General features: G+C 43.9%; 2 protein-coding genes across 2 annotated transcripts in view; one reads left to right on the top strand and one right to left on the bottom strand.

Annotated features, from left to right (window-relative positions):
• ITSN2 (intersectin 2) overlaps window positions 1-14,914 on the top strand; it is a 130,706-nt gene extending 115,792 nt beyond the window's left edge. The window contains exons 35-39 of the mRNA XM_066634544.1: window positions 468-589; window positions 5,178-5,260; window positions 7,523-7,606; window positions 7,895-8,068; window positions 11,712-14,914. Of these exons, the coding sequence (XP_066490641.1) occupies window positions 468-589; window positions 5,178-5,260; window positions 7,523-7,606; window positions 7,895-8,068; window positions 11,712-11,869 (621 nt within the window). The 3' untranslated portion in view covers window positions 11,870-14,914. The remainder of the gene's footprint in view (window positions 1-467; window positions 590-5,177; window positions 5,261-7,522; window positions 7,607-7,894; window positions 8,069-11,711) is intronic.
• Window positions 3,418-16,798, bottom strand: part of LOC136657645 (protein FAM228B-like) — a 63,249-nt gene continuing 49,868 nt past the window's right edge. Inside the window, exon 11 of the mRNA XM_066634713.1 lies at window positions 3,418-3,449. Coding sequence (XP_066490810.1) covers window positions 3,437-3,449 — 13 coding nt within the window. The 3' untranslated portion in view covers window positions 3,418-3,436. The remainder of the gene's footprint in view (window positions 3,450-16,798) is intronic.

Raw genomic sequence — 16,798 nt, 5'->3', positions numbered from 1 at the left:
GTAGGAATTTCTTACCTGAGAATTCCAGTTCTGGGAAAGGAAGGGTGGCGTTCTGCCCGCCACTTCTCCAGCTCAGGGGTACACTGCTAGCTCAGGCCTGCCCACAGAGGACAACTCTCCTCCCTTACCCACCCGGGGCAGGACGGTTTCCAGTTAGGTTATGCACTGTTGTTTGATTGTTATCCTTGTAGTTGTTCACATACAGTTGGTTAGGTCTCTATCCTCGCGGTGAACATGCCTCACATCAAGGGACAGGCCACAGCTGAGGAACGGGGGCATTCAGGGTTTTTTTCCTGCTTGTCGAGCGTGAAGAGGTTCGTTGAGGTTCTGATCCTGCCTCCCAGGTGTAGGGGCATTCCAGCAGTAGGAGTGCCACCCTTCCTTTCCCAGAACTGGAATTCTCAGGTAAGAAATTCCTACTTTTCTGTTTCTACTTGTTGATATGTTTCTCTGTGTGTTCCTTGCAGCCTGTTTTTCTTAATGAAGTCCTGGTGAAGTTGCCAACTGACCCTTCCTGTGATGACCCAGTTTTCCATATATCTCACATTGATAGAGTTTACACACTAAAAACAGACAACATCAATGAGAGGTGAGTCCAGTGAACATTCATCTGCAATGACACCTCTTGAGTTTGGGACTGCCACAAGCATGGCACCAGAGGTCAGTCAGATCACACACTGGCCAAGGGCCCCTCGGAGAATCCATCTGACCAGGCCCACCTCCATACCCTCAGCATTGGTGATAGTGGGTAGAGATGTTACCCACTATCTCCACCCATCAGGGTGGAGATGTTATGAGGTGTCCAGTGCAGAGTTTGCCCCAAGGCTCTCAGCGACTTGGTGCTAGCACTTTTATGGCATGAAAAATGTATTTAAGGGACAAGGATTCACACAGAAGAGGCCTTTGCATTTTATGAGCAAAACAGTCCTACACAATGTGGCTGTAGGAGGGACTACTTTGTGTGGCTCAAACCAGTGGATATTAAAGGCGTATAAGGAGACTTGTCATTGGAAGGCATCATGTATAGAATCTCTAGTCACTAATCACTAGCTTGCACTTTGCACTTTAGATACAGAGAGGGGAGGGGCAGATTGGGAGACTTGGGAGAGACGTAAGCCTCCCAACCACCCATGGGTCTCCTCGAACCTGTGCTAGCTTGTAGCTGGTGTAAGTCCAAGGAGAGAAAGGGGTATGTTGGGGCTGAGGAAGGGGATAGCATCTAGTACAAGTCCACTGTGTCATGAAACCACCCCCATCTGCCTGTGACACACCTCCTGCCCTCCCCCGTTCTGTTCACGTCTCATTCTGACCGCACCGCTGACTCACCATCATCAGGGGGCACTCTTGTTCTAGCCATCATGTATTTGGCAGCATCTCTAGCAGCGGTCCAGAAGCACATAGCTATGCGTGCTTCTCGTAGATTACCGTTTATAATGACCAGAAAGCCTTGTAGTCCCTCAAAGTCCTTCTGAGGTGGCTTCTGGCAATAGAATTTGTTCCTACATTTCTACTGGAATAGTGGTCACTGGATTTGATTAGTCTCAGCATCCTCACTGTCACATCCTGGGTATGTGCACCAGGAAGACACACTTCCTGAAATCACATGACCAGTCTGCACAGCACTACCTTCGTCTCTCTGTTTTCAGTCCTCTCCCCCCACCACATATTGTCTCCTCCTTGAGATGGAGTATGGGTTCCTCCCATCCCTTTATAACTATGAGTCCTCTTTTCTGGTCCATGGAGCTTAGAATAATAGAATCACAGAGTTGGGAGGCACCTAAAAGGTCATCTAGTCCAACCCCCTGCCTGTAGCAGGAAATCCTAGAGCATCTCCAGTGGGTGCTTGTCAAGCAATTTGGAGAGGATGGGCCTCTCCAAATATTCTCTACTTACAGCAGTGCCCCAATGGTTCCCATCTGGAACACTTACCTGTGGAATAAGCTTCTAAGTGGCATCTCCAAACCCCTCCTTCTTCAGTTTAAAGCCCTCTTGATCAGGTTCATCATGCTTCTGCTGATCAGGCTCCATCAAGCTTCCCCCTCCTCGTGAGGTGCAGTCCATCTCAAGCTGGCAGCCCTTTATCCAAGAAGTGTAGTCCGTGGCCCCAGAAGCCAAATCCTTCCCAATGACACCATCAATGTAGCCAGTCGTTCACCTGGAGTATTCGTCTCTTTCTCTGAAGTCCTCTGCCTGTTACCAGGAGAATACCACATGGGCCGCCAGGTCTTTCGCCCTCCTGTCCAGAGCTTCGTAGTCTGAAATGATCTGCTATAGCTGTCCCCAGCAGTATCATTTGTTCCTGCATGGATGAGGAAAAAGAGACAGCAATCAGTGGGTTTGACCAGCCTTGGCAATCTCTATCACATCCCGGAACCTAGCACCAGGGAGACAACATACCTCATAAGCAAGCGGGTCAGGTCGGCACACAGTAGCTTCGACGCCCCTTAGCAGAGAATCTCCAAAGACCACCACCTCTTCCTCTGCCATTGCCTCTTGGCTCAAGTTTCCTCCTTGCTTTCTGGTTCTGTCAGCTGTTGGTGTCTGTTGGGGGAGGGTCTTCAGAAGTGCTAGCATCTGAGAGACACTGGAATTGGTTGTGTAGGTCCAGTGGTTCAGCATGTCTTCTGACTTTCCTTCCCCTGACAATCACTCGCTTCCATGCAGTCTCCCCCTGTAGAGGTCTCCTTGTTCTCATTGTTCATAGTGATATCCTCTGGTTGTCGCCTTCGGAAAAATTCTGTGTGTGTTGTGTTCAGGAACTCCTCGGATGTCTTGATCTGGCAAAGGGTGAATACTTCTTCCTCTAGTCCTCTCACCTTCTCTCACCAGTTTGCATTTGCTGCATATGAAGTCCACATGATATGCAGGCAAGAAGACAAACACAGCACACATGTTACATGTCGCCACTACTGTAGTCTCACTTGCCATTTTCTTGGACCTTCTCAGTGAAGAGCTGAGGGCTTGCTTGCTGCTGGGGTCCTCACAGTGAGTGCCTCACTCAGTCATCCCCCTCTGTTCCAGAGCTTGCTGGGAATAGTATGCAGAGGAGCTGCACCACCTCCAGATACTCTGCTGGTGAAGAGCTGAGGGCTTGCTTGCTGCCAGAGTTCTTGCAGCTTGCGGTGAGCACCTCACTCAGTCGTCCCCTTCTGCCTCAGAGCTTGCTGGGAGGAGCATGCAAATGAGTTGCTCTGCCTTCAGATGCTCTGCCTCCGGTGGCAATTATTATCCAACTGAGCTTGTACTGTCCTCCACAATGAAACTCTGGTATCAGTTGTTCAACTTCCCCGACACAGAATATCTCCTGATTGTCCTCTGTATTGCATGCTTTCATGCATCCACACCTTCCATTCGGATACCCTCTTCCTTGATTCCCCCTCCTTCTGCCTCCCTTATGGAAGTTGCTTCTGTCTTGTCCAAGAACTCTTCATCCACCCTAGGGAGTCTCACTGTGGAAAGGGGAGCCACAAACCTTATCACCTTTTCCTCCATCAGAGTTTGCATTTGAAACAGGTGTAGGCAGGAAAACAAACATGGCACATGTCTTGGAGGTCACCACAATGTTTCTCTCTCTGTTTATAGCTTATAGCTACAAACTCACCAGCAGCAGTCTCTGGAATCCCCTGAATGCTTCCTCCTGTAAACTTCTTGCCAAACTCCCTTGTTTACTGTTAGCTCACCTTGTATGAGAGCTCAGTTTGCAAACTTACAGCTGTGGGTATGACTCCTAAACCAGCTGGCCCAGAATGGCTTAGGATGTGACAGTGATAGAGACATGCTTTGACTATTGTTGCTTATATTTCCATGGGCAGAAGAAACCCTGTCCCAGGGAACTGTTGAGTATATGGCCTAGACATAACCCAGTTAAGGGCCGAATCCTATCCAACTTTCCAGTGCCAATACAGCCACAATGCAGCCCCGAGGTAAGGGATCAAATGTTGTCTTACCTTGAGGAGGCCTCTGTGACTGCCCCACCACTGCAGGATGAAGCACATGCGCTATTGGCACAGCGGCACAGATGCTGAAAAGTTGGATAGGATTTGACCTCAAGTCTGCTAGAATCTTTCCATTTTAATCATAGAATCATAGAGTTGGAAGGGACCTAAAAGGACATCTAGTCCAACCCCCTGCCAGTAGCAGGAAATCCTCCTAGAGCATCTCCAGCAGGTGCTTGAAGATTTCCAGTGAGGAGAATCTACCACCTCCCTTGGTAATCTGTTCCACTGCCAAACTGCCTTTACTGAATCGCCCTTTTAAGACAAAGGTTTCCATGTGGGGATGAGGCAGACTGATTAAGCCCAAGCACAAAAACATTGACTTTGTTTCTTTTTCAAATATCCAGCCTGAGGAAGAATTTTCTGTGTAAGCTCACAGTTTGGCCCCAATGAAAGGTATTAGCCCAAGTCAGGTGATTCAACGAACTATAACTTGTTGAACCATACACAAATCAAACAGCAACTGAACTTCCTCTTTCCCCCCTTGCAAACCTGACTGATTTGAAAAGACCTAGTTTCTTAAACTACAGTATCCCATGATATCTGAGCTGGGGATCTGTGGTTTCAGTGATCCCAGGATATCAAAAGCTTGATTCTGGTTTGAATCTGGCTTGTTGGGATAACTTAAGCCATAGTTTCCCATTCAGAATCATGGGGACTGTGGTTTAAGAAACTAATAGATGTTTGGTTCAGCCATGTGTTGAGAAGGAAATGGGTGGGAGGAGCAGGGACTTGTGAGCTTATTTACAGTCCAATAAGCTAGGATTTGTTGGGTCATCTGAACTAGCCCATTATATCAGAGCCTAATCGTATCCAACTTTCCAGTGCTGATGCAGCTGTGCCAATGGGGTGTGTGCTGCATCCTGTAGTGGGGTGAGGAGTCATGGAGGCCTCCTTGGGACTGTATTGATGCTGCATCAGCACTGGAAATTTGGATAGGGTTGGGCCTTATTCTGTAATGTCTTCTGCAACCAGCACATCTACCAGGATTTTGTGCAAACTGCAAAGAATACTTTATTATAAAGAACTGTTCTAGTGATTGAAAGTTAATTCCTGTTTGATCTACAGGTCTTTGAAAACTTGTGTTTAGGAATTAAACTGGGATATGAGATTCACACATAATTATTTAAATAAATGAAAACTGTTTTGTTTTTGTTGTAAACGAAGTGCTCACTTTTGCAGAACTGCCTGGGTCCAAAAAATTAAAGGAGCATCGGAACATTATATTGAAACTGAAAAGAAGAAACATGAAAAGGCTTACCAAGGTGCTGAACACTAATTGATTGGAACTTTTAGGAATGGGCTGTACCATAGACACTGTTGAATTTTAGTGTGATTTGAAATATTCATCAATGATTCCTTAGGGATCCCTTTTTGCAGGGATGGGCTAGTCAGACATGGCTTGACTCGAGTTTAGACTCGAGTCTCTGCCCCCCAATGACTCGATTTGAAAACAAGTCATAACAGGGGCACTTTCTGAGTTGCCCGGAGTTTTTGTGACTTGAAAAAATTTGAGTCTCAAGTTGTTCCCTTTAGAAAGCCTCTAGTCCAGCTTCCTGTATCTCACAGCGGCCCACCAAATGCCCCAGGGAGCACACCAGATAACAAGAGACCTGCATCCTGGTGCCCTTGCATCTGACATATCCCATTTCTAAAATAAGGAGGTTGCACATACAGATCATGGCTTGTAACCCATAATGGGTTTTTCCTCCAGAAATTTGTCCATTCCCCTTTTAAAGGCATCCAGGCCAGATGCCATCACCACATCCTGTGGCAAGGAGTTCCACAGACCGACCACACGCTGAGTAAAGAAATATTTCCTTTTGTCTGTCCTAACTCTCCCAACACTCAATTTTAGTGGATGTCCCCTGGTTCTGGTGTTATGTGAGAGTGTAAAGAGCATCTCTCTATCCACTTTATCCTTCCCATGCATAATTTTGTATGTCTCAGTCATGCCCCCCTCAGGCGCCTCTTTTCTACACTCTCCCACTGTCCTCGCCCATCCCATCTAAGGCAGCAATGCAGACTGTGCCAACCTCTTCCCACCCCAGCCATGATGAAGGAAACCCCCCTTCATATCAGGCATGACAGGGAGGAAGGGAGGATACATCCCAGCTCTGCAAGGGGGGAGGGCACAGAGTGGCATGGAGGGGAAGTCCAGGTAGACCCTGTGAGTTTAGCCACAGCACAGGCAGGTGGAATCAGGGGAGGCTGGAGAGGGACATGCTGCTCAGACACAGTGACTGACAGTTACTTTCAGGCATGTTTCTAGAAAAAAGGAGGGGTGTTCTGGGGGACCAAGGTACCCACTATCCATCCAGGCGTCCCATAATAACAGCAGCCTAGCAGCTGGGAGAACCCCCCTAATGTCAAGCAGACAGCACCTATGCCGTGAGGAACAACACACCTCAGCTCTACTTCATCTAAGCTGCCTGCCCAGTGTGTGCTGCGCCACTCAGAGACACACCTGATCTGTACTGGGGACTGGAGATGTCAGAGAATTGTTTCACCCACCCTAGCCCTCTCCTCCACCCCCACAATCATCAGTAGCAGTGATGCCTCCCCTCGGCTTTCCCCCACCTCCTCCAGCCCCTCCTCCTGCTTGCAAAACCCACTTGTCCCTGTGAGGAAAAATTGCTGCTCCTCTCCCTCTCCCGGAGATGCATCCTCCATCCAATCGATACTCTGGGGGCCCAGAGGAAGCACCTCCCTCCCCTGAGTTCTGTAGACATGCAGGCATCTCCTGTGTATTTCTGAGCCAGCTAAGCCAGGTCAACTAGAAAACTTTTGCAGAAGCTGTTACAATTCTGCATCACACAATCCTGCAATTTTAAGCGCAAACAAAAAGAAGTTAACCATTTTGCTGCCCCCCCGGCCCATCTTTGAACATAGTGTACTCTGCTGCTGCTCCTCACACTAGCACAAAACAGCTTCCTGAAGCAATGCAAAAAGTTTTTGTGGGCGAGATGGAGGTATCACAAGCAGTAGCAATTGGTGGGTGGCTCATGCCACCCGAGCAATGGCAACTCATGAGTAAGAGGCCCCTGACTTGAGTGTTTTGCTAAGTCTTCCACGCATGTGACTCAAGTGTACACGAGTCAGCAAAAAACACTGATTTTTTCGCGACTCAGTTCCCACCCCTGCCTTTTTACCTGAATGAACATTATATATTATGAATCCCACATCCAATGTTCAGGAACCTTAAGGCAAGGGTATGCTTACAAGAGCTGAAAAGCCATCTCATGCTAAGTTGTTCTTGAGTTGTAATGTTAGCTGTGTTGAGAGCAGAATTCTGTATATTGAATATTAGTGGAAAAGCAGTCATCGGTTGCATCCCAGACAGGTTTGTACAGACGAGTTAGTAAGCTACTTACTCCTTTCTATATTTCATTAGACTACTTCAGTGTAATCTTAGTGCCACTATTGTGGTGAGTGAACTAGTTTATGTGCAAGTACACCAACTGTGAAGTGATCCATATGTTGCTCTTCTGGCTTTATTTTCCAATTTGCTTGTTGTTATTTTCCAGCTCGATTACAGAAGAGTTCAGGAATAGGACGTTTGATGGTGCAAGTGATTGAAGCAACAGAACTAAAAGCATGTAAACCTAATGGTAATAATTTTAGAGATGAATGTTTGTATGCTTTGCTACATACTGTAATTTAATTCAAGCTACCTAGTGTGCATAGATTGGGTGTTAGAAATAATAGTCACCAAATATAAATTTTTGGAGATGAAATACCATGTGCTAACATAGTATTTTGCATGGTACTGTAGAAGACAGAATTAGAGCAATATAAATGGAAGATTAATGAAAGTAGAGAGTCCTTAGCATAGTCTATTTTTCCTAGATCATTTTTAAATGAAAGGTTCATGTGTACACTTCTCTGTTTTTTGTAAGGGAAAAGCAGTCCATACTGTGAGATCAGCTTGGGGTCACAGAGCTATACTACAAGGATGCTGCCAGATACTTTGAACCCCAAATGGAATTTTAACTGCCAATTCTTTATCAAGGATCTTTATCAAGATGTGTTGTGTATTACGGTGTTTGACAGAGACCATTTCTCACCTGATGGTAAGTACACTAATTTTAAAAGCAAGTCAGGCATCATCTGATGTTTAGCAGTCTAGTTTAGATGTGTTGTCATGTCAATGATTGGAAATTCGATGGGCTCAGAAGCATAGCACTGCCTATCAATTCAGGTTCTGCAGCTGTGGGGAGGAACTAAATGCTCACTGGCAAGCCACTGTTCTTACTGTTTTTGCCTACCTCATATCTCTGACCTGGACCATATCAGAGGTTGGTAGCAGGAACTGAAAAATTGCATTCTGTGGTTCAGCAACATAAATATTCCTTCCCATAGTCGAGTGTCCAGGGGTGGGCTTACCTGGCTAGAGAGATGAGCTGTGACTGACAACGCTGGCCCATGGGGTGGAACCTGGACATAGCCTCATGGGAGATCCGCATACTGCAACGGTGCCACTGGCACCAGGCCACAGGGATGATGCAGAAGGAAGGGTGCTCGACCAGGCTGGCACAGCACTGGGAGATATGGCAAAGGGGAGAGAATAGAGGATGGTCAGATGTGACAGGGGAAGGAGCTACCCGCAGTGGGCCCAGGCCTTTATGGAATGCAGGGGATAGGTTAGGCAGATGGTGGAGTGGCACTGCCCAGGAGGAAGCCTATTTAAGGTCTGCCCAGGCTGAGGTCAGCCATGAACACACCCAACCACTTAGACGAAGCGGGCACCAACACTGAGCCAAGCCCTCCCCCCTTGTCCCCAGCCCAAGGAAGGAGCAGCCCAGCTGAGTAGTGGGAGACACTGGGTGAAGCAACCCCCTCCCCATTCTGGTCCTGGGTGAGGCCACTACCTGTAAGGACCCCCTCTCGAAGCACACCCACAACTGGGCCCACAGCCACGGCTGCTCAGTGGCTGGGGGAGACCCCCCATTAAGAAATAAAAAACAATGCTCCATGGGAAGTTAGGTAACTGAAGCAAACTTTGCCTGGGGTGAGCAAGCTCTGTGACAATTACCCAAAAGACAATTCTCTCTTCTAAATACAGTGAACTAATATCTGACATATAATCTAAGGCTTTCATGGCCGGTACTATTGTAGTAAGTGTTGTAGGCTGCAATACTAACCAACCTTTCCTGAGAGTAAGCCCCACTGAACAAAATAGGACTTTTCTGAGTAGACCTGGTTAGGATTGTGCCTGTAGTGTTGTAGTAAGAAATGTTTGGGTTTATTGGCCATGGTCTATGAAGATTTTTATTTCCTAACATTTCACCAACAACTATGGTGGGCATTTTCAAAGGACTAGAAGTGAGAACCACAGGCTGTTCGTCTCATCCCAGATCAACTGACAGTAGGTGTTCACTGATCTTGTTCATCGTGTGTTCCTTAAAGGACTGTGCACTTTCTTTCCACAGCCCAGTTCTTTTCCTGTTCCAAATTCCTGAATCCTAGCATTTCTAAGGGCTGGTAATAATAATAATAATATAATAATAATAATACAGGTATTTATATACCGCCTTTCTTGGTCTTTATTCAAGACTTTATTCAAGGTGGTTTACATAGGCAGGGTATTTAAATCCCCGTAGGAATTTTTACAATTGAAAGAAGGTTTTATCTTCCAAGAACCACAACATTCAGATGTTTCTGATTTGGCCGCACATTCTGGCCTCCATCCTCCCACGCTCAGAGCAGATGGAATAACTCGGCTCAGCTGGTCAGCTGCTTCAAGGTCGCATGATGCCAGTGGCCTCGAACTGGTGACCTTGTGGGTGTTATCTTCAGGCAAATTGAGGCTCTACCCTCTAGACCAGACCTCCTGCCCAGCATGGTAGCCAAGCATTGCTGATGCTTAAAGTCTTCTTCTTGTTCACAGTGTTGCAGTGAACACCATGGTAAAAGAACATGAGAGGCACTGTTGGTTGCTTCAGGTTGACAAGTCAATGGTGGCTGAACACTTGGCAAAGACAGGCTATAGGATGGATTTCCAAAGTACACAAGTATTGTCTATGACCACCCAATACCACATTCAAATTTACAGGGAAGCAATAAAGATACAAAAACACTGGAACAATATGAACAGGAAGGAGGAGACTTTGAGCATCAGCCCTTAGAAATGCTAGGATTCAGGAATTTGGAACAGGAAAAGAACTGGGCTGTGGAAAGAAAGCACATAGTCCTTTAAGGAACACACGGTGAACAAGATCTGTGGACAGTTACTCTCAGTTGATCTGGGGTGATGCAAACAGCCTGTGGTTCTCACCTCAAGTCCTTTGAAAATGCCACTATAGTTGTGGGCGAAATGTTGGGAAATTAAAATCTTCATAGACCATGACCAATAAGCCCAAACAAGAGCTAATATCTGTTTTCTTCCAAATAATTCATAAAGCCTAGCTTTGTTCTCAATGCATGGTAAGACTTTTCTTCAATGGTTAACAGAGATTGGCATCCATAATAACACTTATGGAATGGGTTTTAGTGGCAGTGCTCTGCAGTGTTGCCCAACCAATAGCAGAAGAGGAACGTTTTAGCTTTTGCAAGAGGTATGAGTATGTGCCTGATATAGTGGAACATGTGCAATGTTTTCATTAGCACAAGTGCTACTCTGGAACAGATTTTTTCTGCATAACAATCCTGCACAGTAGCAAGTGTGCATGAGCATTTCTTTTAACAGGAGACACCACTGCATGTTATCCATTAGAATCTACAAGCTGACATCACAGAGGCCAAACTAGACATTATATGCAAATAGTTGTACTGCAAACATGCATTTGGAACTCCAAGGAAGGGAAAATAAGCTGGGCTTAAGGCACAAGCAGATAAGACTGAGGCTCCAATCCTATCCACACGCTCTTAAGAGTAAGCCCCATTGAACACAATAAGTTCTGAGTAGAAATGCTTAGGATTGGGCTGTGAGACAATTTAAGCATCCATTCATCCACCGCATACCCAATCACTCCCAAACATGTTTCTTCTTTTTGGAAGATCGTGCATGTAATCATACATACAATACAATACAATAGTGCATGTAATGTTTAGCCCTGGAATTTCTGATTTGGAAAGAACATTTATGGATCAAGCTGCCCTCTATTATACAAATGCTCCTTCTTTCCGTGTGCGAAACTATAATTTTTTTTAATGTGATGTTGTCTGCTCGAGTACCTCTTCTCTTTCATGTATGCAATACACCTTCATTTCACCTGAAAGTAGAATCAGGGGACAACAAGACAAATTGAACAACCATTACAAGCTCATCTTCCTAACACAAATGTGGATGGTGTATAGGCACACATATACTGTGTAAGATAGGCAGCCTTTAGCCTCAAAGAAATGACATGTAAGTATCTAGATAAATGCTCAAATAGGTGCTCTTTGATATTCGATAAAAATGGGTGGTCAGATACTATTTCTCCCTCTGAACCTGTGTAACTCCTGTGTAATATAACACCTGCCCTACAAGATTTTGTGATCAGATTCACTGGTCCTGGTACACTTTCTACATGTGATGAAGGAGGCTGAGAAGAGAGCACATAAGCCCAGCACTGGCTCCTGACCTGACTGTGCATAGAGGGACAAAAGCAGCTTCTGAATAGCCCCTAATGAGTTTTCGTTTATCTTTATTTTTTCATTTGAACTCTGCTTCATTTCTTCTCATTTATTCATTTCATAGTTACTGATTTCGCTCATTTTTTTGTTCAACAGATTTCCTGGGGCGTACTGAAGTTCCAGTAGCCAAAATCAGAACTGAGCAGGAAAGCAAGGGACCTACAACTAAGCATTTACTGCTGCATGAGGTACCTACAGGAGAAGTGTGGGTACGCTTTGATTTGCAGTTATTTGACCAGAAAGCACCCCTCTGAAAGAACCAAGAACCATAGGATGAAGTATGCACATTGGAAAGGAAGATGTTTTATAAATCATTCAACATGTCAAATGGGTATCTGAGAGAGCAGTTCTTGCTACAGACTCCTTTCTCAGTTCTACCTAGTGTACATTATTTCTTTGCTATGCATGCTTATGTTGGTGGAAATCTATGCAATGTAAAATGTACTGTATATAAGATACTGTAGCATGGTGCCTTTATTGATTTTGAAGCTTTTGATAGCTGATGCCAATATTTCTATTTTCAGGACTTTTAAAAGTATTAATTAGGAATCTGGCATTTTAAAAATTATGTTTAAAAATGTTACTAATTAGATTAATATATAGATTGAAGAATGGTTTTCTTTCCAGCTAGAATAATTTCATTTCACATCTAGAAAATGATGTTCGCATGACCTTCATCTCAAAATATTAATTTTAGAGATTATAGGCTGAACTCCTAGCACTTCAGGATTTTTTAAATCAGGGGTAGACAGACTTCAGGCTTGCAGGATATATTGTATTTTTAACTACAAGCCTAAGGTCCACCAACCAGAGCTAGGTATAAAATAGTGACTAGCTATCTACTATACCTTTGAGCCATACACTGGGATGACAACTTTACATCCAAGCTACTACAGATCAGGGATTTGAACACAACATTGTAAAGCTTGTCAGCAGTTGCACAAAAGCCTGGTCAAAAGGAACTAAGCAATACTCATGTTTTACAAGTGAGAAATACTGAGGCTGAGATATTAGCTCAAGGCCAGGCACGGCAGAGAGTTTTATTAGAATTCCACTTGCTGTTGTTAATGTGTTGCACATCAGAAACCTTCCGGATGTATTGCAGATCACCCGGAGATTATTCACAAGAGTACTATATATTAAGGCTGGAGTGCTATGTGTGTGTGTCTGTATGTGTGTGTGTGTTGAGGGGGTTGGTATTCTACTATTGTATAGATGGAACTTTCCATTCATTCTAAAAACCACACTATTTTTCCAGTCAATATGAAATTTGCTACAGAGAGTCTAACAGGTGTCAAGTGTATTTTGGCCATATATTAGAAAAATCTGATTTAAATAGGTGAGTCAGTTTTAAAAACTTTTCCTTGAGAAGGGATTTGTGTATAGTATCTGCAAGTTTCTCAGACCTCCTGAGACTACCAAATACCGCAGACAACCAAATCCATGGTTTCTGCACCTTTAAACCCCCCTGAAGGTGACCGGAGCTGTGCTCCAGTTACCCCGGGGAGCTTTCTGAAACCTGCAGAGACTGCACGAGTCCGCCCACGGCTTCTGTGGGCTTCAGAATGAAGCCTGGCGGTTTCCCTTGAAAATAGGAAGTGACATTTTAATGCCTTTTAAGGCATTCTGAGGCCTTTCTTTCCCTCATGTTTTCTAGCCCTCATGTTTTCTTAGTTCTGGGCTTCATTATGAAGTGTGCAGCCTCTTCAGGCTTCAGAAAGCCCTTCGGAGGTGACAGGAGCACAGCTGGTCACTTTCAGAGTGTTCAGGTTGAGCCAGATCTGTGGATATAAAATCCGTGGATAAACAGGCTCAACCTATACAAAGTTTGTGACCAAAGTTTGTTCCTCAAAATCATATCTTTTGACTTTCCTTGATGTAGATCAGATCAAAAATTCAACTGGATACCAAGGGTGGTGTTCCTCCCCACCCTCCCCTTTAAATCTAAACAATCTGCTGTACAATTTTACAATTCTACGGCTTTGACAGCATTTTAAATTTCTACTAATTATTTGTGTTACACAGGCTGGGTTCCAAACATGTACCTCTTCACAATAAATGCTGCCTGTCCGGAAGTACTGGCAGCCATTGCATATGCCCTTTGCAAGCCTCTTGATTGAATAAAGGCATCACATATGCCCTTTGGCAAGCCTCTGCAGCAGCTACCTTGCTCTTGCATGACTGTTCTAGCTCAAAGCATCCAGCCTCTTGTCTCTTCCATTAGATGCTGTGTTGCCAAGGCATTAGCATTAGTGTGGGAGTAGGGAGGAAACATACTGTCTGGTGATTTGCCTTATCTCTTCTGCTGCTGTGGACTTCATGAGGTTGGACAAGCAATATTTGCTGTCTCCTTCTGCTCAGTTTAGCTGCTGTGCTGCCAAAGGCAAGCAGTCTGTTTGAATAATAAAGCATCTTTGCAGAGCCATTAGAATCAGGTTTAGATGACTTAAGTTCTGTTGTTGCTAAATTCTGTAGCATATATGATGAATGACACTGAGTTGAAATTTAAGGGCCACCAATTATAAAATAAAAAAATCTTTCAGCTTAAGATAACATTCAGGCTGTTAATGTCTAACTTGTGTTTTAAAACATCTGGAAATTGGAACTTCAGACATGGCTTAAGTTATGAGGTAGATAGCCGGTACAGATGCATTATCTCACTGAGGGCACAAGTCTAACCAGGTCTACTCAGAAGTAAGTCCTATTTTGTTCAGTGGCGCTTACTCTCAGGACAGTGTAGTTAGGATTGCAGCCATAGTGTGCCAGATAAGACTTGTCTTAAATTGGATGGTATGTATTGCTGTATATCGCCATCATTTACTACCTATGCTACTTAAGCAGTAAAAATGGTTGCAGTGTCACCTATTATGGTCTTACAGGAAGACCATGGGAGCAGAAAAAATGCAGGGAAAGTATGGGTGCATATCAGAAAAACTGACATGAAAATGTGAGAATACTGCATCTGAACTGGTTAAAAACTGCATAATCCAATCTAAGAGCCTTATGTCCAATTTCCATTCATTTTAAAGTATGAATTTGTTTCAGCCTTAATATGATCTTGAACCAACAGTTTTTTATTTTATAATTTTCCAGTTGATTCCGATCTACTTTCTGCTCCTTCCTGCTTTTGTACACTTAAACAAACCAACACAGAGTACTATTTCTTAGTTCTGTATTGAGAAGGAAATTAATGTCTCTAATTCCATTCTGTTAATGATGTTCTGAGACAGTGTGGTTGAAAAAGGAATAAAATTCTGTGATACTTTCCATTTTTAAAATTAAATTATTTGTTAAAAATACTTGGGTGTTTTTTTTGCAGGTCCTCACATAATGTGGACCTTTGAAAACTCATCATTGCCAAAGGCTCCAATATGGAGAAAGTTACAGCCCAAATTGTATCCTTCCCGGCGCTGCAAGCTACAGCGGTGCCGAAATGGCTGCTGCTGTATCCTGCGGGGCCAGGGAAACCACTGGGCCAGGGACATTCATCCCCATCCCCTGAGTAAAACCCCAGCCTCCCCAATGGGGCTTCTTGAGTCTGTGCCAGCTAAATGTCAGGCTTCCAAGTCTGACATGGGGCATAGGAGCCAGCAGGGAAGGCCTCTGTTGGTCCCGGCCCCTCCTGTTCTGCCCTCCCCCACCCAAGAACGCCTCCCCACCTCTGCACCGCCCAGTGCTTATCCTTTTGGCAGAGGCAGCCGGTGTTCCTTCAGCAGCGCTGACAGAGTAGCGCAGGCCCTCCCCATCAGTGCCATTTATTCCAAGGGTGTCACAAATATGCTTTATGGAACATTTGTGACACCCAGCATCAGACTGGGTTGCAGCATCAGGGCTGAAACCTGATAGGACTGGGCCCTGAGTCTCATACAAACACTGACTGAGGTTGCATCTTATTTAATCAGTTCCACAAAACTGCAAACCACCTTGAATATAACAGATGTGGTTTCAATGGGACTCAAGCACAACTAACTTTCTATGGATTGTGGACAGGATGTTCCATATAATAAGTTTATTAATGTAATTTGTCCATATACAGGAATATTGATTTTCTAAAGCCAATTTTATTGTGATACTGAATGTGAAAAAATAATGAATAATAAAGGACCTGAATTCAAGAAAAAAATTAGGAATTGTAAATTACATTCATTATGAGAATTGCTCATGGGATTTTGTGAAATTAAATATGCAGCAAGTCAGTCCTTTCTCTTAGAGCTGTACCCATCTCAAACTCTTCCTATGTGAAAGATGACTGAAAGATATCTAGCACAGCTCTGATTCCTTTCTGTAGGACATTCAAAAGAAGCACTCCCTGTAAACCATGCTCACAGCTAGGAATACAAAAAGTAATATTTGGGGATTTTAGGTAAAAAGGCAAATCCATGACAAACACATTTTTAACTGGCTTTGCTGATAATTTAAGTACTGCTTTCAATTTTGAACGCTAACTGAAGTGTATCTGTTATCTTGCCTAATCAGCTCCAACAGAATTGCAAACCCAGCCTGAATATAATAGTTTTCTGTGATTCATTGTTTCTAACACAAAATTTTAAAAAAGATGATTTCAGAGAGAGAGAGAGAGAGAGAATGTATGTACCAGAATGACATTCCAAATTCTATGAAACTGTGCATGACGTTTTCTGGGAAAAGAAAAAAAACAAACAACTGCACATTTAGCTGAGTCCAGTGCAATTATGAAAACTCAGAAATACCAAAAATGTAACAAAATGTTCAAATCTTGTTGGTGAGAGAACAACATAATACTTTATTACTTTAAAAATTGCAAACCAAGCCTAAAGGGTTACTATTTCTCATTAAAATAATCATTTCAACCAGTTGCTTATAGTAATTGAAGTAAGAAAAAATTGCAAGTCACTTGCAAAATACTTTGTTGTGTAGAAAAAGCAAAAATCTCTCCACTGGGACTTTTGATTTAAAAAAAATAGCTACCACCTTACTCTTAAAGGGTATTAGTGCTATGTTGGTTACTCTACTTATTTGTAGTCAGTACACTTCAGGATAACATCTGGAAGAGGGCAAAATCCATAAGCAGAATGAGTGTAGATCCAAACATACTCCATTAGTTTCAAGAACATGCTGAGAAACAAAAGGGGCTGTTCAGCTGGCCAATGTGCATCAGAACAAATTCAACAGGTTCACTTCAGTAAGTCTTAATTTGAGGTTAG

The sequence above is a fragment of the Tiliqua scincoides genome, chromosome 1 (genome assembly GCF_035046505.1).
Source record: "Tiliqua scincoides isolate rTilSci1 chromosome 1, rTilSci1.hap2, whole genome shotgun sequence".
Lineage (NCBI taxonomy): Eukaryota > Metazoa > Chordata > Lepidosauria > Squamata > Scincidae > Tiliqua > Tiliqua scincoides.
Note: the sequence above shows the minus strand (reverse complement) of the source record. Positions and strands in the feature narration are given on the sequence as shown.